At 37.3% G+C, this 25,075-nt stretch overlaps 1 protein-coding gene and 1 long non-coding RNA gene across 2 annotated transcripts; both read right to left on the reverse strand.

Annotated features, from left to right (window-relative positions):
- Positions 1-7,835: 7,835 nt before the first annotated feature.
- Positions 7,836-19,559, reverse strand: LOC117317949. Its single transcript, XM_033872918.1, has 7 exons — positions 19,393-19,559; positions 18,661-18,769; positions 11,518-11,534; positions 11,104-11,224; positions 10,354-10,529; positions 9,252-9,316; positions 7,836-8,573 (listed from the first exon to the last, which is right to left on the reverse strand). The coding sequence occupies exons 1-6, from the start codon at positions 19,457-19,459 to the stop codon at positions 9,270-9,272; spliced, it is 537 nt and encodes a 178-aa protein (XP_033728809.1). The 5' UTR covers positions 19,460-19,559; the 3' UTR covers positions 7,836-8,573; positions 9,252-9,269.
- A 124-nt stretch (positions 19,560-19,683) lies between these two features.
- On the reverse strand, positions 19,684-21,528 carry LOC117317712. Its single transcript, XR_004530233.1, has 3 exons — positions 21,409-21,528; positions 21,128-21,243; positions 19,684-19,736 (listed from the first exon to the last, which is right to left on the reverse strand). It is a non-coding gene; the product is annotated as an uncharacterized LOC117317712 (long non-coding RNA).
- Positions 21,529-25,075: the final 3,547 nt, after the last annotated feature.

The following is a 25,075-nucleotide window of genomic DNA, read 5'->3' on the forward strand; positions in this document are numbered from 1 at the left end:
GGTCGACACTGGCTACTTACGGAGTATCCATGAATTTACTCTTCATCCCCATATTTATACTTTTTCTTAAGAAAGTTCCGGTTCACGAGTTATTCGAATACATTAGCGGGCGTGGATGGTCAGTGTCACCCCTGATGGAGCTGTACCCTGGATATTAGCATTTACATGTTTTTGTATACACACAGGCGTTTTACAAAGTTAAAATTTAAATCCCACACCAACGATATACACCCGGTATTTTACCGTGTTCTCCATTCAGGCCACAGGAATTCCATACGGGAAACAATTTAAGCCATCTTAAGCTATCAATCACCAGATGGGAGGATATTAAATTTTGTGTTCAGTCGTTGGTATGATACCCGTTCATCCGTTGGTACGCTTGTGTGTATGACCGTTTGGTAAGAACAACAGGGAATAACGATATACAACCGAAACTTAATTCTAATTCCATATTCATAAAACGAGTGTAAAATACTTCTTAAGCGACACGCCCGACATGGAAATCTAAGCCATATCCGGGTTAAGTGACATGCTCCAAATGCAAATGGTCACAAAGGTGTTGGCGCTCAGATTTGACATTTTCAAAATTTTCCTCAGAGATCGTAATAATATTGAAATATTTGACGCCCCTGTTCCATAATTGAATATAGTAAAATTTGAGACTGATTTTTAAATTGAAAATTGTTTCCAAGAAGCCATCTTTTATCTTTGATAATATAGCAATGGTGTCAAATCGTACGAATCACAGTTTACCTGATTATGCATGTATCTAACAGCGAATAGGAAGAACAATATGAACGGACTAATTTGAGAGAAGACAAGCCGTCTAGCATGCCTTCCTTTGTGTGAGAACGTGTTGGGCTTGCATTGCTTTCCCTATCCCCTCTCTCCCCTTCTGGGTTTCTAGATTTTTTGCCCCCATCGCAGCGAGGAGCGGCGGTGGCCGAGTGGTTAAGGTGTTCCGACACTTTAACACTAGCCCTCCACCACTGGGTTGCGAGTTCGAAACCTACGTGGGACAGTTGCCAGGTACTGACCGTAGGCCGGTGGTTTTTCTCCGGGTACTCCGGCTTTCCTCCACCTCCAAAACCTGGCACGTCCTTAAATGACCCTGGCTGTTAACAGGACGTTAAACAAAAACAAACCAAACAAACAAAAGCCCCCGTCGCCGGTGAAGAATTCAACCGCCGTAATATGTAGTTTATATATGCATTCCTCGACATTCACTGACCTACATGAGTTCCTTAACATAAAATGATTTGAAATTCCTTATATCTGATTTTTTGATAGTTGAATATTGTCCTTTATGTCTGATAACTACTTATCATAATTCTTTCATAGTCTATCAATATTCGATACAGTTATTGATAATACAAATCCTGAAAATGCAATGATTTTGCTATGTTATGTTAAATTGTGGGCGCCGTGTTAAGTGAGTATAGTGTAGTGGGACAACATGTTTCATAGTGACTGAATGGTGAGAAAAAGGCATTGGTAGGTAGGCTTCTATATTCTTAAAATGAAACCACAGAAGAAAATAAGGTTAGCAGTTTTCATTTTTATTCAAGCAGCTATACAACAAAACAAAACAAATGCGTATTTCAATATTATTTTTTTTAGTTTAGATCATTCAACTGACTTACGTCCTTTCCGTAAAAATGGTGTATATACATTATTTGTCACGCAACAGGTTTATGCAAATATTGTATTTAAACGAAGACGGGGATAAAGTTAGAAGAGAACAATCAACCAATTGTTTTTCCATAGACTTTGGTGTTAACGTTTTGGAGTTTATCATTCGAATTATTTAATTCAATATGGCAATTATGGTTTATAACAAAAGTTTAGGGTCTCATATAACACGTAATAAAAATAAAAGTTGGGTCCTTCAGCTCAAATTTTTTCCAGGGTAGTCATTTTGAAAATAGGTGAATTTCGCAGTAAAAATTCTCAGAAATCTGAAATGTTTACCTGTTAGTTATTATTACCTGAACTTTCGGGGGAAAACTCAATCCGACTTACGAAATTTATATCAACATTTCTTATGGATAGTTACCTATCAGGCCACATATCTATTTTGTTACTTCATAACATACTGGCCAATCAGTGGCTGCCAGACATTGTATCTCTGGCTCAACTTTCTATACACAGGGGATGTTTTAAAAGTCTATTTTTTCAATTGGTTGGTTGTTCCCTAGAAAGGAGTAAAATAGAAAAGGAGCACATACAAAAAAATTAAAAATAGAATGTAAAGTATTGTAGAGTTTTGTAAGATGTGGCTCATCTGGTCTTGTCGGCGTTGGTAGACTGCTTTTCTAACACGCAAATCCTTCTGCTTTCTAGTTTTCCTCACATCCTCTGCTAGGTACCGCTCCAAATGTTCACTCGTAATCCTTCCTTGGTCTCACTTTGAATACTGTACATATTCTTAGTTTCCCTTTCCGACAAGACCAGTGATACCAGGTACACCCAATACGACATGATATATACTCATTTATATACGATAAATGATACATTTTACTGGTACTAATACACAACTGGTGTTGGAAGGAGGCATTTAGATTAGGAGGACAGTGGCAGAAAGAAAAAGAAAGAAAAGAAAGAGAATGGAAACAGCAACTAGGGTACACAGGCAATATTCCTTCACGTGAAATTCACAGTAATTTCGTCGTACCAGAAATTGAAGCATTATGCTCCGGGTTCGATCATAGTTTTTACAGTGTTATAAGAAATTAGAGGATTTGTCCAGTGATGTCCGCGTTTTCAGGTAGAGTATTATGAAAGATTGACTTTATGAATATCACTTTTTAAAGGACAACACGTATTACGTAATTGACAATGTATTATGATTATTTTTTTCTTTGCCCTTTTTTGATAAATTGCTAAAATAGGGCCAGAATAGTACCTTGGTGTGTTAGATAGGTTTTATCATTCCTGATTCTGATGATTTTTCTTCTGTTGTTAGTTTGCTCCAGGAATTTGCTGTAGTTTTCTATAAAACACGATTTTGTGACTTGTAGTCTCTAGTGTGGGTTTTTGGAAGTCATTGCTGTTTTAAATATTAAAATTAATATGGTTAGACACTATTGGCGGAAGTAGGGGCTTTAAATAAAAAGGAAAGTTATCGTTACAAATATCATAAACAACATACACAATTTCTATTTCTTCGTATGTTTGCTAATATTTACATCTCTCCCTTCTTCAGCTTAGTAAACTCTGACTGCGAATAAATTAGCGTATACGCAGTGAGAAAAATAGTATTTTTAAGAGCAACTGATTGATGACTTTTAGTTAAGGTTCATGACCTGACTTCCAGTAAATATTACTTGCTATTGAACTAGTTTGTATAAACACCAGGGTGTTTGCGAGATTAGCTATTGTTTTATCTGTTTTTCCACAAAGGCCTACCAACTCTTCCTAATAAACCAAACTGGTTGGTTTGTTTACAGCGAAAATAAGTAGAAACTTTCAAAAAATCTACATGAAAACAGGGAACATGTACGAACTTCTTTTTTATGGGTAACCATGACATTTACAAAGGTACTCCTATACTTGAATTCGAAAAATATATTTTAGATTTTAACTTTTAGTGTTGCAAACTCACCTACCCTATATAACAACAGACCACTTTAGAGGGGGTAGGTACATGTGTCAATGATTTTTTGGTATTTATAATAATTTTTTTAAAGGAAATACATTTTGCCATTGGATTTGCTAACATTGGGCAATGTATAGGTGAAATACACAGATAATATGTCCTTGGATTGTAAAAGTGCAAGGTAACCTGGGGTCCATTACGGGTACAGTATACATTTTCAATGGAATCTTACAAAACAACGGTTTTCAATTTCGTTGAATACCCAATGCAGTACCTCACCAGCAAAACAGAAGCCTGAATAGTGTCTGCGGTCAAGCATGACGGTGTTACAATAGGATTCACTGACAGTGTTGTCTCAATAGCCCTGGGCATAAACGGCCAGGTGTGTTTACCGTAGTCGCTTCGTAAGAAGCCCTGGGTTTACAGGTAAAATAAATCTGAACGAAGATTTTATGTCAGAAGTGTGGTCATGAACCTTTAGGACGTTTTTCATCCATTCCAAAAGTTTGCCTTTTAGCCCGTATTTTTTTTCTATTTTTATTAGGAAGCCCTTATGTCAAACTTTATCAATGGCTTTAGAGAAGACGCAGAAAACGATGACAGTATATTCATAGTTTTCCAATGCTAGAAGTATGTTGTGATAGAGGTTTTAACTAGTTGAGAGTAATATAGTGGTTAGATAGCAAGCCAGAGTGTGGGGAAGCTTGTTCCTTAAAAGATAGTTGTAAATGTGTACATGGATAAGTCGTTCAAAGAGTTTACCAACACAGTTTATAGCCAATCCATGTTGTCCTTTTTGAAAATGAGTGTAACATGAGCTAGCTCCCATGAATCAAGACAAGTGAAAGGGTAAGATGTGTGGCTATTTTTGAGGTTAGTATTTTTAATTTTAACAGAAATGACCAATTCTATAAGGACCAGCGGCTTTGATAGTGTCTAAGGTATTAAATTTATAAGCAACCTTTTGTTCGGTTACAATAATTTCAGAAAGGGATGTACCATTCTGAGTTTCAGAGAGGGGGTATCATCGTCTGGGTCGTCTAGTTCAGAAAAAGATTAAAGGTTATTGGGAATGTTGATTTCTCATAGTTGTCCGAAGTAAGACGGTTTGTTGTGGATTTAAGTTACGGAGAGTTAAGGAGGGAGAGCAGTAGTGGTATTACCTTTCAAGAGCATGCGCATTGATTTCCAATATGTTCTAGGGTTACAATGTAGCTGAGCTATCGTTTATTATTCCAACAACATTTTTGTAGAAACGGGTTATTGTGTGTTTGAGCGTGTTACTTGCTTTGTTTCTGACACACTTGTATCTAATTTCCGACTATGGCGATTTAGCTCTGATAAACTAATTCCTTAATATTTTTCTACGCTTCATTTTCTTTCTTAAATGTCAATCATCCATGGTTTGTTATTTTTGTTCACGGTTATGGTCTTTGTAGAAATACGTTTCAACAAAATCGAGATCAGGGTATTAGAAAATATGTCATTTTTTCATTTACATTTTCAGTATCAGAAAACATTTTTTTCCAATTCTCATTTTCAACTTCAGCGTCACGATTCAAAATCTCTACTCTATTGAATAATCAAATTTTTCTCTTAAATGACTCAGGTTTTGGTAAAAAAAAAAAACAACAAGCTATCGAAACAAGAACAGTTCTGTGATCACTTATGGTTTCTAAAACAGGTTTAACCATGGATGAATCGGCTCTAATAGTATCGCTAATGTAGAATGGTGATTAGATTAGTTAAATTATATAGTTGGGTAAGAATGCTAAGATCATAGGTATTACCTAAAAGTAGATCAGTGTTAGTGTCGCTGTCAATAGAACAGGTGGTGTTTAATTAAATGCTAAGTCAAAGTACTCGAAGGAGAGAAGTTTTGTTTTTCAATGAAAAAGATTAATCCACATTATATCATCATTTTAGTTTCGAGTTGAAGTCTGTTTGGGAAGTGCATGTATGTACGTAGCTGGTAAAATAGAACATTATACCACCACCAACAGAAGTCTTGTACTCTCTGAATATGGTTGAGAAATTAGTAAAAAGATCAGAATCGGGGATAGAAGGACCTAAATGCGTATCTGTTAAACACAAAATGTCGATATCATCAAAGAAACTACCAAGAAAGTCAATTGTATTTCTAACGCTTCGAATATTCAAATGCATAATGCAAAGAGAGTTAGCGCAAGGGAATAGAGACAGATACAGCGTCTGACGTATCAAATGAGGTGGAACTCACCGCTGGTCCTGGTTTGTATGTATATTCCGGGACAAAAGTATATTTGAAATTAACTTACATTGTGTTTCATAAACCATAAATACCGGTATGTTACCTGTTGATACCTATCTTCATTTAATCTGTTGTTCTTTAAAATGTGATAAGTTATTTCTTGATTTTGATTACAAATACTACACGCCATGCATGTACATACATCATCTGTTATCTCTCATGTTTCGCATTCGTTTCGTGTATAAGATGCACAACAATCAAGATAATGTAAATCATTACAGTAAAATGGCTATTGGACAGACAGCCAGACAGTAGGAAAATTTGGAGCAATTTATGAAACAACAAATATATATAATTCTTTTTGACTATCACTATTGTACAAATATGTTATTATTAAATTTTTTTTTTTTAATTTATAGGTAACTACCTATATTTTTAAACTAGTTATCAAGTAAAATTTACAAATCACCGACACGTCAAATCATATCTAAACTTCGCAGAGGGTTTCTCCATGGACGGTTACAGGTTAGCTACATCGTTGTACTGTTTGACGAGGACTTTACAATATTCGTACTGGACTCTTGACTCTGTAGAATATTATCGACCTTCGTTGATCCAGAACGCGTGGATTTTCCTTTCTCTCTTAGCTTTGGCCAGATCACCGATGTTTTTTGTTCGGGACAGGTTCTCAAAATACATGTACACTGTTACCCTAGAGATTCTAGCTGGTAAACTTGATTTTTCAATGTCCGATTACAAAATCTGCAGATTATTTAGGCTTTCCCTTGTTGGATCTCGCCGATTGTGCGTGACAGCGGCTTTGCGATATCAATTTTTTTTTTTTTTTTTTTTTTTTTTTTTTAAATATTTATGCATTTAACCATTTTGCATGTTTGATATAGGGTAATGTACAAGAACACCAGTGATTGTTGGATTTGTAGGGGAATACACACACTTGAACGCACGTACGCACTCACAATCTTTATATTGACTACCTAATATACATGTACCTAAGCTTGTATACTACATTAGTAGATAAAGATAAGGATACAACAATAATACATGTTTAATGAAACACAAATACTCGGACGCATATATTTTTCAGGTTTGAGTACAACATTTAATCCCCAAATCAATAAGCGATCTAAAACTATCTTTTCAAAAACAGCAAGAAACATGAAAGTATATTGTATAATGAAAACACATGGCACATACACTTTTTAGAATACAAAAGTCATAGATATGCGTTCATGCCAGCATGAACATCGAAATATGTCTTTCAATACATATGTTACCAAATGATACACATTTCATTTGAATTCCTCTCGGGATATACAACAAAATTTCCACCGGGATATCCCATATCTGTTGAGTTTCTTCATTAGCTCTTTATGATTAAAGACTTTGCTACGCAAATTTTTATTGAAATATGCATTTATATTTATTCTAATATCTATTTATATCATCCAAAAAGTAAAACAATAACCATAATAATATTACGTTAACAAAATTATTTTTATAAAATCTAATCTCACATAAGCAACAAATAACCTTTGTATTCAAAATCCTGTTATATCCGACAAAACGAATTTGTAGGATTTGACAGGTTTCCCTTATTAAAATATCAAATATTTATATAACCACCTACAGGATGGTAAAATCACCAATTCTCTAGAACCTTGTTGTTTCTACTTGATTATTATGAATGAATAACATCTAAAAATCTTCTAAGATCTCCTTTGATTACAAGTATTTCAATTCAGTGTAAAAATCATTGCAATTATACCTGATTTATATATATATTTCTACAGTTCTCTTTCCAGTATTTCATTGATATGTATTTAAATTCAGTTTAAAAATCATTACAATTATACCTGAATTGTATATATTTCTACATTTCCCATTCCAGTATTTCATTGATATGTATTAAAAATGAGTTTAAAAATCATTACAATTATACCTGAAATATACATATTTTTACAGTTCTCATTACAGTATTTTATTATTTAATACATATTCAGCGAAATTTAACGATGCTATATCATCGACAGCATTAACACTCTCTCACAAAAAGTCATTCAATGGAACCTACGGTATAGTCTAATACAGAGTCCTATGTTCGATATAATGCCAAATTAAAGGCGTATAACGATAGATTTTTTCGGGTTGCATTTATTCATTAACCAATATTAAGAAATGTTCGTGTTTACTTTTTTTCGCGATGAAGAGCTTCAGCTAATATCTTGGGTACAAACTTTCGTGGTTCGCCCAATAATATAACAATAATGCATATATCAATTCGTTGTCCATAACAACCACGAAAACAACGAAAGCTAATATACAATTAACGTTTCATGTTATATAGTATTTGACCATGCGAGACATTGACTGAAATCCCTCCATTAAAAGAAGGTAGTAATAACACAAAGGATGTAAAACAAATAATATATATATACAATGGCTTATCATATAATTCATTGATTGATTATCATTCTTTCGTCAGAATTCATTTTTCAATTATTATTCTTTTGTCGGAAGTAACATCTTAAATAGTTATACATTATCATTTAAATATTGTAAACCTTTTTAAATGCATTCTTGAAATTACTGGTGCTTTTACTTGTCGATGTCGATGCCACCTTACTTCGGTAGATGACGCCAAACTCCGCCTTATAATTAAGCTATGACTTTCGTTCAGCGAATTCAGCGAAAAACCTGAGTTCCGTATTAATAACGTCTGCTCTCCTACAACAAAAAATATAATCCTGGTTGTACTCCAAGTATGGATGCATGATTATTCATTATTTGTGAAGATAAATGAATAATCAAATAAATTGACAAAATCAAGAAAAAAGAAAACAATGATAATAATAGAAAAAAAAAAAACAAATAAAAAAATAACGAATGAAATCTTAACAAAACTGATATATTACAATAACATTAATAATAAAACAAAACAATAATCATTATGATAGTTGGGGAAGGGAAAGAACACACGAAAAGCCATTGAATTTTGGTATCGATTGGCTGTAAATGTACGTGTTTTGGCGTGTTTAAATTTCAACTGATAATCGGATTTCAACAAAGCTGCGTGTTGATAAAACGCTGCCACTAAACATGTTTATATGTTTAATATAATACAGCATATCAATGATGAAATTACATGATTTAGATTCAGAGTCAGATTCTTTATTTCCCTGTGTTTTTCAACACATCAGAGAAACATTACAAAACAATACAATGTAATAGATCATGACACAATTCACAATTACAAAAGTACATGTCCATTACGCTTAATTAGACATATATGTATACGTACACTTTAGTATTACTATATATTATATATAAGCAGTACTCAATTAAAACTAAAACTTGTAGGATTAAAGGAACACATTTTGGCAGGACATTATTGTAAATACTTACTGAGCCCGACAAGTTGAACTAATACGTATCCTCCCCTGCATATCTGCGGTCTCGTTTCATGCGAGCTAAAATTATAACAATACTATTTGAACAGATAACCTGTACCATTATGATATATGTAATAAACTGCACACTTTTCATCGGTATGCATGTTGTCTGTGGCATACAAATATTTTCACTTAAAAAGTTAAGTAAACATATATTTTCACTTACGCAGGTCTATAAAATATTGGTACCAATACAGGTCAATGAAAACTTGGTACCAATACAGGTCAATCAAAACGTTGTACCAATACAGGTCAATGAAAAATTGGTACCAATACAGGTCAATCAAAACTTGGTACCAATACAGGTCAGTGAAAACTTGGTACCAATACAGGTCAAACAAAACTTTGTACCAATACCGGTCAATCAAAACTTGGTACCAATACCGGTCAATCAAAACGTTGTACCAATACCGGTCAATCAAAACGTTGTACCAATACCGGTCAATCAAAACTTAGTACCAATACCGGTCAATCAAAACTTGGTACCAATACAGGTCAATCAAAACTTGGTACCAATACAGGTCAATCAAAACTTGGTACCAATACAGGTCAATCAAAACTTGGTACCAATACAGGTCAATGAAACTTGGTACCAATACAGGTCAATAAAACGTTGTACCAATACAGGTCAATAAAACTTGGTATCAATACAGGTCATTAAAACTTGGTACCAATACAGGTCAGTGAAAACTTGGTAGCAATACAGGTCAATAAATACTTGGTACCAATGCAGGTCAATAAATACTTGGTACCAATACAGGTCAATAAAACTTGGTACCAATACAGGTCAATGAAAACTTGGTACAAATAAAGGTCTATCAAAAGTTGGTACCAAAACAGGTCAATGAAAACTTGCTACGAATAATTCTCGTATTTGATAATCGAAACATAATCATGAATGGATAAATATATGTAACGTCAAGTAAGTAATCCTAAAAAACACCATCCTCGATATGTGGGAGTTAATGGAAATGTCAAATATTGTTTTTTCTAACAAGAAACCAAAAAATGATGGACATTTCATTTCTCTATTTGGTAAGTTTTGCGACACTCACGCTTATCGTACTCCACGTTATTATATAATGGGAGATCTCTAAAAGAAGCTGGTACGGTCATCTCCGATTCACTCAGGTCTGGCCAGTTATTGTAGTAAAATGATGGCTGCAGGTGGCTCCAGCTTGACATCTTAGCATGGAACCGCGTTGGAAGGGCAATCGCTGTCCCCTGGGGCCTGACAAGACAACAAAAAGAGACTATTGAAAGGGGAAACGAAACAGTAATTCATACTCAAAACTGATAAAACTAGGGCTAAATATGGACAAAAAAACCACAAAAAAAAACAAAAAAAAAAACAAGGAGGTTCCGGAATGGTGAGCGTCTTTTGCTTCATCGTCGACACAGATATGCGGGCTGCTGTGTTTTGAAGCATCAATAGATTAGTTTCCGTAACAGTTACTGTATAGTGTATACTGTATACCCAGCGAATATTTATATATACAAACAAATATATAGAAATGTTTACTGCTGAATGTTTATAAGGCGTGAAATTTAATAATCGCAGACCAGGTTCGACTGAAACAAACGCAAAATATTAGTCATGTGAAATTTAACAATACAGTATGCAAGGTCTAGTAGAATATAGTATACATTATTTTGTATCTATTGTAAATGAATTATTTTTTATTGCAGCAACGCCAACATATTTAGCCGATTACTTACTAAATTACATGTATCTTCAATCCAGATAGCTGTACCAGCAATATGGCACAAACCCTGTTATATATATATATATATATATAGTATACCTGAATTTCTGTTGGTTTCTTCTACTCCAGGTTCTCGTACACAACCGCACTAGTACTAATGTGATGAGAAGAGGAACAGCAAACACCGCAACGCTGAGTCCGACAATAGAGCCCCATTCATCTACATTGCAGAGAAACATCGGTGTATTCAACAAAACTTGAAATAAAACGGCTCCGATTTCTTGTTCTATTTGATAACGGCTAAATAGCTTGTCCTTATATCAGAGACGGTCAACATGAATGATATCTAACTGAACAAGTCTGAGAAGTATTTACCGTTAGGGAGTTAGGGAACATTTATCGAAACACGCAATCAACAGAATTTTACACAATTCTGCAAACACAAATCTCGAAAACGGAGAACACACATTTTAATGCATCAGCTTAAATTCATAGCATAGAAAAATTACTTACCTGAAGATTGGATTTCTCTAAAAGAAAAAAACAAAGCAAATAATGACATTAAAATAATTACACATACATAAAAGTGCAATCTCGCCGCACGTACTGATCGCATTGAGACAGGAAAGTCATTATTGATATAAATGTACATCATGGTTATTAGGAATGTACATCATGGTTATTAGGAATGTACATCATAGTTATTAGGAATGTACATCATAGTTATTAGGAATGTACATCATGGTTATAAGGAATGTACATCATAGTTATTAGGAATGTACATCATAGTTATTAGGAATGTACATCATGGTTATTAGGAATGTACATCGTAGTTATTAGGAATGTACATCATAGTTATTAGGAATGTACATCATGGTTATTAGGAATGTACATCATGGTTATTAGGCATGTACATCATAGTTATTAGGAGTGTACATCATAGTTATTAGGAATGTACATCATGGTTATTAGGAATGTACATCGTAGTTATTAGGAATGTACATCATAGTTATTAGGAATGTACATCATGGTTATAAGGAATGTACATCATAGTTATTAGGAATGTACATCATAGTTATAAGGAATGTACATCATGGTTATTAGGAATGTACATCATGGTTATTAGGAATGCACATGTTGGTTATTAGGAATGTACATCATGATTGACTGGAATGTACATCATGATTATAAGGAATGTATATCATGGTTATTAGGAATGTACATCATGGTTATTAGGAATGTACATCAAAATATTTCCAGATAACCTTCTTGGGTAGATAACTGAAAATACATATATTGTTTTGCAAACATTATTTGCATACCAACATGGAAGTCGTGAACAATAATATACCCTCAGTAATGTGTTGTCCAAACATCAACACTTATAATGAAGTGATAGCAAGTTTGAGTCATGCTTTGCTTTCCAGATTTACGCGATAGCTTTCTCCAGGATAAAGGTCGAATTACTCGATATTTTGATTAACCAGATAGCTCGCTACGCCGGATAGCCGGATTTATTCCATAGATTGATTAATCAGATAGCTCGCTACGCCAGATAGTCGGATTGACTCGATAGCTTGATTAATCAGATAGCTCGCTACGCCAGATAGTCGAATTACTCGATAGCTTGATTAATCAGATAGCTTGCTACACCAGATAGTCGAATTACTCGATAGCTTGATTAACCAGATAGCTCGCTACACCAGATAGTCGAATTACTCGATAGCTTGATTAACCAGATAACTCGCTACAGCAGATAATCGAATTACTCGATAGCTTGATGAACCAGATAACTCGCTACACCAGATAGTCGAATTACTCGATAGCTTGATTAATCAGATAGCTCGCTACACCAGATAGTCGGATTGATTCCATAGCTTGATTAATCAGATAGCTCGCTACACCAGATAGCCGGATATTCTCGATAGCTTGATTAATCAGATAACTTGCTACACCAGATAGTCGAATTACTCGATAGCTTGATTAATCAGATACATGTAGCTCGCTACGCCGGATAGTCGGATTGACTCGATAGCTTGATTAATCAGATAGCTTGCTACACCAGATAGTCGGATTGACTCGATAGCTTGATTAACCAGATAGCTCGCTACACCAGATAGTCGAATTACTCGATAGCTTGATTAAACCGATAACTCGCTACACCAGATAGTCGGATTACTCGATAGCTTGATTAATCAGATAGCTCGCTACAGCAGATAGTCGAATTACCCGATAGCTTGATTAACCAGATAGCTCGCTACACCAGATAGTCGGATTACTCGATAGCTTGATTAATCAGATAGCTCGCTACACCAGATAGTCGAATTACTCGATAGCTTGATTAATCAGATAACTTGCTACACCAGATAGTCGAATTACTCAATAGCTTGATTAATCAGATAGCTTGCTACACCAGATAGTCGAATTACTCGATATTTTGATTAACCAGATAGCTCGCTACACCAGATAGTCGGATTGACTCGATAGCTTGATTAACCAGATAGCTCGCTACACCAGATAGTCGGGTTGACTCGATAGCTTGATTAACCAGATAGCTCGCTACACCAGATAGTCGGATTGACTCGATAGCTTGATTAACCAGATAGCTCGCTACGCCGGATAGCCGGATATTCTCGATAGCTTGATTAACCAGATAGCTCGCTACGCCGGATAGCCGGATCTATTCCATAGATTGATTAATCAGATAGCTCGCTACGCCAGATAGTCGGATTGAATCGATAGCTTGATTAATCAGATAGCTCGCTACGTCAGATAGTCGAATTATTCGATAGCTTGATTAACCAGATAGCTCGCTACACCAGATAGTCGAATTACTCGATAGCTTGATTAACCAGATAACTCGCTACAGCAGATAATCGAATTACTCGATAGCTTGATGAACCAGATAACTCGCTACACCAGATAGTCGAATTACTCGATAGCTTGATTAATCAGATAGCTCGCTACACCAGATAGTCGGATTGATTCCATAGCTTGATTAATCAAATAGCTCGCTACACCAGATAACCGGATATTCTCGATAGCTTGATTAATCAGATAACTTGCTACACCAGATAGTCGAATTACTCGATAGCTTGATTAATCAGATACATGTAGCTCGCTACGCCGGATAGTCGGATTGACTCGATAGCTTGATTAACCAGATAGCTCGCTACACCAGATAGTCGAATTACTCGATAGCTTGATTAAACAGATAACTCGCTACACCAGATAGTCGGAATTACTTGATAGCTTGATTAATCAGATAACTCGCTACACCAGATAGTCGAATTACCCGATAGCTTGATTAATCAGATAGCTCGCTACGCCGGATAGTCGGATTGACTCGATAGCTTGATTAATCAGATAGCTCGCTACACCAGATAGTCGGATTGACTCGATAGCTTGATTAATCAGATAGCTCGCTACACCAGATAGTCGGATTGACTCGATAGCTTGATTAATCAGATAGCTCGCTACGCCAGATAGTCGGATTGACTCGATAGCTTGATTAATCAGATAGCTCGCTACGCCAGATAGTCGGATTGACTCGATAGCTTGATTAACCAGATAGCTCGCTACGCCAGATAGTCGGATTGACTCGATAGCTTGATTAATCAGATAGCTCGCTACGCCAGATAGTCGGATTGAATCGATAGCTTGATTAATCAGATAGCTCGCTACGTCAGATAGTCGAATTACTCGATAGCTTGATTAACCAGATAGCTCGCTACACCAGATAGTCGAATTACTCAATAGCTTGATTAATCAGATAGCTTGCTACACCAGATAATCGAATTACTCGATAGCTTGATTAACCAGATAGCTCGCTACACCAGATAGTCGAATTACTCGCTAGCTTAATTAATCAGATAGCTCGCTACACCAGATAGTCGAATTAGTCGATAGCTTGATTAACCAGATAACTCGCTACAGCAGATAATCGAATTACTCGATAGCTTGATGAACCAGATAGCTCGGTACACCAGATAGTCGAATTACTTGATAGCTTGATTAATCAGATAGCTCGCTACGCCAGATAGTCGGATTGATTCCATAGCTTGATTAATCAAATAGCTCGCTACACCAGATAGCCGGATATTCTCGATAGCTTGATTAATCAGATAACTTGCTACACCAGATAGTCGAATTACTCGATAGCTTGATTAATCAGATACATGTAACTCGCTACGCCGGATAGTCGGATTGACTCGATAGCTTGATTAACCAGATAGCTCGCTACACCAGATAGTCGAATTACTCGATAGCTTGATTAATCAGATAACTCGCTACACCAGATAGTCGGAATTACTTGATAGCTTGATTAATCAGATAACTCGCTACGCCAGATAGTCGAATTGACTCGATAGCTTGATTAATCAGATAACTTGCTAAACCAGATAGTCGGATTACTCGATAGCTTGATTAATCAGATAACTTGCTACACCAGATAGTCGGATTGACTCGATAGCTTGATTAATCAGATAACTTGCTACACCAGATAGTCGAGTTACTCGATAGCTTGATTAATCAGATAGCTCGCTACGCCAGATAACCCGATAGCTCGCTACAGCAGATAGTCGAATTAGTCGATAGCTTGATTAACCAGATAACTCGCTACAGCAGATAATCGAATTACTCGATAGCTTGATGAACCAGATAGCTCGGTACACCAGATAGTCGAATTACTTGATAGCTTGATTAATCAGATAGCTCGCTACGCCAGATAGTCGGATTGATTCCATAGCTTGATTAATCAAATAGCTCGCTACACCAGATAGCCGGATATTCTCGATAGCTTGATTAATCAGATAACTTGCTACACCAGATAGTCGAATTACTCGATAGCTTGATTAATCAGATACATGTAGCTCGCTACGCCGGATAGTCGGATTGACTCGATAGCTTGATTAACCAGATAGCTCGCTACACCAGATAGTCGAATTACTCGATAGCTTGATTAAACAGATAACTCGCTACACCAGATAGTCGGAATTACTTGATAGCTTGATTAATCAGATAACTCGCTACACCAGATAGTCGAATTACCCGATAGCTTGATTAATCAGATAGCTCGCTACGCCGGATAGTCGGATTGACTCGATAGCTTGATTAATCAGATAGCTCGCTACACCAGATAGTCGGATTGACTCGATAGCTTGATTAATCAGATAGCTCGCTACACCAGATAGTCGGATTGACTCGATAGCTTGATTAATCAGATAGCTCGCTACGCCAGATAGTCGGATTGACTCGATAGCTTGATTAATCAGATAGCTCGCTACAGCAGATAGTCGGATTGACTCGATAGCTTGATTAACCAGATAGCTCGCTACGCCAGATAACCCGATAGCTCGCTACAGCAGATAGTCGAATTACTCGATATTTTGATTAACCAGATAGCTCGCTACACCAGATAGTCGAATTACTCGATAGCTTGATTAATCAGATAACTTGCTACACCAGATAGTCGGATTGACTCGATAGCTTGATTAATCAGATAACTTGCTACACCAGATAGTCGAATTACTCGATAGCTTGATTAATCAGATAGCTCGCTACGCCAGATAACCCGATAGCTCGCTACAGCAGATAGTCGAATTAGTCGATAGCTTGATTAACCAGATAACTCGCTACAGCAGATAATCGAATTACTCGATAGCTTGATGAACCAGATAGCTCGGTACACCAGATAGTCGAATTACTTGATAGCTTGATTAATCAGATAGCTCGCTACGCCAGATAGTCGGATTGATTCCATAGCTTGATTAATCAAATAGCTCGCTACACCAGATAGCCGGATATTCTCGATAGCTTGATTAATCAGATAACTTGCTACACCAGATAGTCGAATTACTCGATAGCTTGATTAATCAGATACATGTAGCTCGCTACGCCGGATAGTCGGATTGACTCGATAGCTTGATTAACCAGATAGCTCGCTACACCAGATAGTCGAATTACTCGATAGCTTGATTAAACAGATAACTCGCTACACCAGATAGTCGGAATTACTTGATAGCTTTATTAATCAGATAACTCGCTACACCAGATAGTCGAATTACCCGATAGCTTGATTAATCAGATAGCTCGCTACGCCGGATAGTCGGATTGACTCGATAGCTTGATTAATCAGATAGCTCGCTACACCAGATAGTCGGATTGACTCGATAGTTTGATTAATCAGATAGCTCGCTACACCAGATAGTCGGATTGACTCGATAGCTTGATTAATCAGATAGCTCGCTACGCCAGATAGTCGGATTGACTCGATAGCTTGATTAATCAGATAGCTCGCTACAGCAGATAGTCGGATTGACTCGATAGCTTGATTAACCAGATAGCTCGCTACGCCAGATAACCCGATAGCTCGCTACAGCAGATAGTCGAATTACTCGATATTTTGATTAACCAGATAGCTCGCTACACCAGATAGTCGAATTACTCGATAGCTTGATTAATCAGATAACTTGCTAAACCAGATAGTCGGATTACTCGATAGCTTGATTAATCAGATAACTTGCTACACCAGATAGTCGGATTGACTCGATAGCTTGATTAATCAGATAACTTGCTACACCAGATAGTCGAATTACTCGATAGCTTGATTAATCAGATAGCTCGCTACGCCAGATAACCCGATAGCTCGCTACACCAGATAGTCGAATTACTCGATAGTTTTATTAATCAGATAACTTGCTACACCAGATAACCCGATAGCTCGCTACACCAGATAGTCGAATTACTCGATAGCTTGATTAATCAGATAACTTGCTACACCAGATAGTCGGATTGACTCGATAGCTTGATTAATCAGATAACTTGCTACACCAGATAGTCGAATTACTCGATAGCTTGATTAATCAGATAACTTGCTACACCAGATAGTCGGATTGACTCGATAGCTTGATTAATCAGATAGCTCGCTACACCAGATAGTCGGATTGACTCGATAGCTTGATTAATCAGATAACTCGCTACACCAGATAGTCGGAATTACTCGATAGCTTGATTAATCAGATAGCTCGCTACGTCAGATAGTCGGATTGACCCGATAGCTTGATTAATCAGATAACTTGCTACACCAGATAGTCGGATTGACTCGATAGCTTGATTAATCAGATAACTTGCTACACCAGATAGTCGAATTACTCGATAGCTTGATTAATCAGATAGCTGGCCACACCAGATAGTCGGATTGACTCGATAGCTTGATTAATCAGATAGCTGGCCACACCAGATAGTCGGATTGACTCGATAGCTTGATTAATCAGATAGCTGGCCACACCAGATAGCTAGATTCACTTCATAGCTCTCTTAACAGATAGTTCGCTTAACGGATACGTTGTTGCTCAAATCAATAGATAGCTCGCTCACCAGACAGACCCATTTATTCGATAGTTACTTTCTCAAGAAAGCATGAATTACTCAAAAGTTAACGTCACTAGATATTTCCTTCGCCATATACATGGAAATCTCTTCATTGATAGCCCGATTTTCTAGATAGTGCCTTTCACCAGATAGTTCCATTCACTCTCGTCCGATTAACCAAATTACCTCAAAAAGTTGTTTTACCCCACATAATATTGTGTGCACCATCTGAGCCTGATGCTACCTATGTGTTTAAACAAAATGATGTATAATGTCGAAACTCACACACAGGTGGCGTTGCCTCCAATCACCTCACACGTTTTCCCGTCACCACAGCTAGCCGTTGTTGTCGCAGCAAATAGTACGCAGGGGTCAGAGTTCGCCGTTATGGGAACTTAAAAAATAAAAAGGTATCGATTCATTGTGGATTCAGACAATACATGTGATTGTAGTTTCTATCAAATCCGTATTTCTTAAAATATTCTAGAATTCTCATCATAAGCAGCATTTGATCACCTAGGTTACCGACGTATAAATAAAATAATAATTCTTATTTAAAAACCTTAAAAGTACAAGAAAAACACCAGCTGTTCTAAAGGTGCATGCGGCATCTGCTTCATACCGTGTACATCTAGCAACAATCTAGATAATGCCGTGTTCTCAAAGCCGATGTAGTCACAAAGAAATCAAGCCCCCCCCCCCCCCCCCCCCCCCCCCCCGCCAATATTACCAACTATACAGTACATAACATGTTATTTGCTAGAATAAATCATATTGTGTTAACATATGAATGTAAAATATGGTATCAGTTTGCGTTGTACAGCCATGTGATCAACAACACAATAAGCATTATGTATACAGCAAAGAGGCGTCAACTCTGCCGTGAGGTATTGTAAGCACCTTGTATAATTGTCACTATGATTGTGTACTCTCTTGCCTGCTATATTCATAAAACTCAGCAAATCTACTTGAAGCGTAAAACTGCTCGATACAGTCACATAACTTAAATTAACGCACCTTGGATACCCATGTTGTTCTCCAAAGTTATGGCAGAGGCTTGAACAGATTGGTTGCCATAAGTCATAGTGGCACCGGCAGCCAGTCCAACAAGCGCATTGGTGACCCCTGCATTAGCTTCCGGGGTGTCCGACGTCACGATTCTATGGTCAACAACTAGACTTCCGCGTCTTTGTAAAAGAGGAAGAAAACATATCAAATATAATACATCCTAGAAGTGGAAAGGCGACAGCAACACCAATGATGGACGCAGGAGAAGAAAACAACAACAAATATCATACTTACGTTATAGAGATGACAATGACGTCAATGAATCCAGCAACATTTCTGTACAAAACGATCAGCTGAAAAGCAATAAAGAAATAGAATTATTCCGTGAATGCAAACATAATAGTATTTCCGGACAACATACGTTGGTAATGAATCCCACACAAAGAAACAATCTGGTAAAGATTCCCCGTTTGTGTACGCCAATTATGGACATCGCCATAGGTTATCTATCGCAGTAGGGGTTTATAAAGAAATGTCATATGTGATATGTATTTGAATTTCTTAAGATATTTCTGTTTTAAAGAATTACATACATTTTTTTTTTAATTCTTATTAGGAGCTTGTGCTGGTAAGCATGTTGAATATTTATATCTATTTTCGCCACTTCTTTCACATAACTAGGAGCACCAGCTTACTATCTAGAAAATCTGACTGTAAAGTACCTTGTTCCATTTTAGTATACATACTCACTAGCATGTATAGTGGTAATGTTGGCCATTGGTGCCATGGCGGCCATCTTTGATTCCGGACTGACTCGAAAAATACCAATTGGTATCGCAGTGGATCATTTAAGGAAACATAGAACTGAGTCCCACAGGTGAAACTTGAGAAGAAGTTTAAAGTAAGTGTTGTTCAGAAAAACCATGATAGCACAATCATGATACAAAATGGCAACCATGCCTTCCATGTCAAAATTTTACCAGGTCAAAAAAACAACACTTTGTTGGCTCCCTTCCCTTAACATCCTCACCAATTTACCGCTCAATGGCACCAATGGAACTGGAGAAGACGTTTAAAATGTGTTTTTCAAGTTAGCGGCCATAGCAGACATCCTGTATTTGGGATCGACCCAAAAAATAACAACACGTGATCAGCACCATTTCAGGACCATTCCAGGTAAGTTGGAGTTGGATACCGCAGGTGGTAATCGAGAAGATGCTTGAAATAGGTGTTGTTGAGAAATACCATAATTGCGCAATCATGTTTCAAAATGGCTGCCATGGCTGCAACGTAAAAGTGTTAACGAGGTCAGAAAATAGCAACACTTTGTCGGCTCTCCTTTTGCCCTACAATGTGTTTTCAAGATGGCTGACATTGCGGCCACCTTGGTTTTCGAGTCGACCACAAAAATAACAACAAATGGTAAAGACTATTTCAGGCTCTTTCGGGACAGATGATCTAAAACGATGAGGGATATGGACCTTTTCTGATCAACGTTCCTGGAATCGTAATCCTAGAAGACAAGTATTAAGATAATCTAGAATAATGCTTCGTTACTGAGTTGTATACAACAATAGCAATCTAATGGAAATTAAACTCACTTTTACTACTCCTCTTTGATACTTAAAGATATAATGCAATGAAAAACCGACAAACCCCGTGTGAGGTCATCTCAGCATGACCTCTGAGTTACAAATAGAAGTCAATGAAAAATGGACAGATAAAAACTAGCATGATAACTTACAGCAGCGCGGGCGGTTTGAATTGTTAACAGGTAACCTTGACTACCGGAATTGGTGAGGTCTATCGTGCGAGATATGACAACCTCAATCCTGATCGAACATGCTCTCTGAACAGTATCTGAAAGAGAATACTTCTTTAGCAAGCGCAGATAGATACAATTATTAAAAAATAAATTGAATATGAGACTGTCTTTTTTTCAGAATAGCAAATGCTTCATACAAACCTGAAAACTTAACGTACACGATAAAGTAAATACTAAAATAAAAATAAGTTAATACTTACTCGGCTGACTGGTGGCTACCGTAGTCGTTTCAACAGTTGTCGTAGTTGGAATGGCAGTTGTTGTTGGAGTGATAATTGTAGTTGTTGGAGTGGTAGTTGTAGTTGTTGGAGTGGTAGTTGTGGTTGTTGGAGTGGTAGTTGTGGTTGTTGGAACGGTAGTTGTAGTAGTTGGAGTGGTAGTTGTAGTTGTTGGAGTGGTAGCTGTAGTTGTTGGAGTGGTAGTTGTGGTTGTTGGAATGTTAGATGTGGTTGTTGGAGTGGTAGTTGTGGTTGTTGGAATGTTAGATGTGGTTGTTGGAGTGGTAGTTGTGGTTGTTGGAGTGGTAGTTGTAGTTGTTGGAGTGGTAGTTGTAGTTGTTGGAATGTTAGATGTGGTTGTTGGAATGTTAGATGTGGTTGTTGGAATGTTAGATGTGGTTGTTGGAGTGGTAGTGCTGGTTGTCGGAGTGGAAGTTGTAGTTGTTGGAGTGGTAGTTGTGGTTGTTTGAATGGCAGTTGTAGTTGTTGGAGTGATAGTTGTAGTTGTTGGAGTGGTGGTTGTAGTTGTCGGAGTGGTAGTTGTGGTTGTTGGAATGTTAGTTGTGGTTGTTGGAATGTTAGTTGTGGTTGTTGGAATGTTAGTTGTGGTTGTTGGAATGTTAGATGTGGTTGTTGGAATGTTAGATGTGGTTGTTGGAATGTTAGTTGTGGTTGTTGGGATGTTAGTTGTGGTTGTCGGAGTGGTAGATGTGGTTGTTGGAGTGGTAGTTGTGGTTGTTGGAATGTTAGTTGTGGTTGTTGGAATGTTAGATGTGGTTGTTGGAATGTTAGATGTGGTTGTTGGAATGTTAGATGTGGTTGTTGGAATGTTAGATGTGGTTGTTGGAATGTTAGATGTGGTTGTTGGAATGTTAGTTGTGGTTGTTGGAATGTTAGATGTGGTTGTTGGAATGTTAGATGTGGTTGTTGGAATGTTAGTTGTGGTTGTTGGAATGTTAGATGTGGTTGTTGGAATGTTAGATGTGGTTGTTGGAATGTTAGATGTGGTTGTTGGAATGTTAGATGTGGTTGTTGGAATGTTAGTTGTGGTTGTTGGAATGTTAGGTGTGGTTGTTGGAATGTTAGATGTGGTTGTTGGAATGTTAGATGTGGTTGTTGGAATGTTAGATGTGGTTGTTGGAATGGTAGTTGTGGTTGTTGGAATGTTAGATGTGGTTGTTGGAATGTTAGTTGTGGTTGTTGGAATGTTAGATGTGGTTGTTGTGGTTGTTGGAATGTTAGATGTTGATGTTGGAATGTTAGGTGTGGTTGTTGGAATGTTAGTTGTGGTTGTTGGAATGTTAGGTGTGGTTGTTGGAATGTTAGATGTTGATGTTGGAATGGTGGTTGTAAATGTTGAAGCTGCAGTCGTCGTTGCTGTCATGTAGAAGAATGACACGTTATTGATATTTGTAAAACTAATCATAATTCGTCATAATTTGTTGCGTTTGCTAGACGGGCTAAATAATTTCTTTTTTTCAATTGAAGATCCCTTTGTAGGCTATACGAGAGTTTATTATCGGTGTGTTTATTTTACATATATGTGTACATATAAACACACATCTCCTCAATTCCTACTTATCTGAATGTCTGATACTGAGTTATAGAGCTCTCACTTGCCATTTTTTTATCACTCAGAATTGTCACTTTTTAGAGGCAAATTAAGTCTCTTACCATCGGGTATGTAGGCTGTGAGGGTTATGTTTCACGATAAAAATGCTAAAATTCCCGGGATATCTATCGGTAGGTCAAAAGCAGAAAATTACGGTGTATTTCGAAATTTTAATTTCTAAATAAAGTGTAAGATTTTAACTACCACACTGCGATCGTGTCGGTGATACCGTGTACATAGATACACGTCCCCAACCCCAGGATCATCTCGTCTTGCTTTCGTCGGGGTAATACTGCATATTAAGGTATCGACTTCATCCACTCACCCCCGAGATGATTATGCATGGTTATACCATACATCGACTTCATCCCCTCACCCCCGGGATGATCATGCATGGTTATACCATACATCGACATCATCTCCTTATCCTCGGGTTAATCATGTTTAGTTATGTCGGAGATGATCATGTTCAATCATACAATATATCGACTTCATCCCCTTACCCCCGGGATGATAATGTATGGTTTTGTCCGGGATAATCCAGTACAATTATACAATATATCAACTTCATCCCCTCTCCCCCGGGATGATCATGCATGGTTTATACCACACATCGACTTCATCCCCTTACCCCCGGGCTAATAATGTATGGTTATGTCCAGGATAATCCAGTTCAATTATACAATATATCAACTTCACCCCCTCATCCCCGGGATGGTCATGTACAGTTATTCAATATATAAACTTCATCCCCTCATCCCCGGAATCAGCATGTACAGTTATTCAATATATAAACTTCATCCCCTCATCCCCGGAATCAGCATGTACAGTTATTCAATATATCAACTTCACCCCCTCATCCCCGGAATCAGCATGTACAGTTATTCAATATATAAACTTCATCCCCTTACCACCGGGATGGTCATGTTCTGTAATACAATATATCAACGTCATCCCCTCACCCCCAGGATAATAATGTACAGTTATACAATATATCAACTTCATCCCCTCACCACCGGGATGGTCATGTTCTGTAATACAATATATCAACTTCATCCCCTCACCCCCAGGATAATAATGTACAGTTATACAATAATTCAACTTGGTCCCCTCACCCCCAGGATAATATTGTACAGTTATACAATATATCAACTTCATACCCTCACCACCAGGATAATATTGTACAGTTATACAATATATCAACTTCATCCCCTCACCCCCGGGATGGTCATGTTCAGTTGTACAATATATCAACTTCATCCCTTCACCCCCAGGATAATAATGTACATTTATACAATATATCAACTTCATCCCCTAAACCCCAGGATCTTCATGTACAGCTATATAATATATCAACTTCATCCCCTCACTCCCGGGATGGATCATGTACAGTTACACAACATATCAACTTCATCCCCTCAACCCCAGGATAATAATGTACAGTTATACAATATATCAACTTCATCCCCTCAACCCCAGGATCGTCATGTACAGCTATATAATATATCAACTTCATCCCCTCACTCCCGGGATGGATCATGTACAGTTACACAACATATCAACTTCATCCCCTCACCACCAGGATGGTCATGTTCTGTAATACAAAATATCAACTTCATCCCCTCACCCCCGGAATGGTCATGTTCTGTAATACAAAATATCAACTTCATCCCCTCACCCCCGAGATGGTCCTGTTCTGTAATACAAAATATCGACTTCATCCCCTCACCCCCGGAATGGTCATGTTCTGTAATACAAAATATCAACTTCATCCCCTCACCCCCCAGGATGATCATGTACAGTTATACAATATATAAACGTCATCCCCTCACCCCCGGGATGGTCATGTTCAGTTACACAACATATGAACTTCATCCCCTCACCCCCGGGACGATCATGCATGGTTATACCACATCTCCTTATCACCGGGTTCATCATGTTTAGTTATGTCGGGGATGATCATGTTCAATTACTGTATACAATATGTTGACTTCATCCCCTCACCCCGGGATGATCATGTACAGTTATACAATATGT

Source organism: Pecten maximus, chromosome 19 (assembly GCF_902652985.1).
Source record: "Pecten maximus chromosome 19, xPecMax1.1, whole genome shotgun sequence".
Classification (NCBI taxonomy): domain Eukaryota; kingdom Metazoa; phylum Mollusca; class Bivalvia; order Pectinida; family Pectinidae; genus Pecten; species Pecten maximus.

Bases quoted from the DNA above. Each gene is read 5' to 3' on its own strand.
- LOC117317949 (XM_033872918.1), bottom strand. From the start codon at position 19,459: ATGACTTATGGCAACCAATCTGTTCAAGCCTCTGCCATAACTTTGGAG. The intron at 18,770-19,392 runs GTGCGTTAATTT...TTATTTTTTAAG, and splicing joins GAACAACATGGGTATCCAAG to TTCCCATAACGGCGAACTCT. The intron at 10,530-11,103 runs GTATACTATATA...TTGTCTTGTCAG, and splicing joins AGAAACCAACAGAAATTCAG to GCCCCAGGGGACAGCGATTG.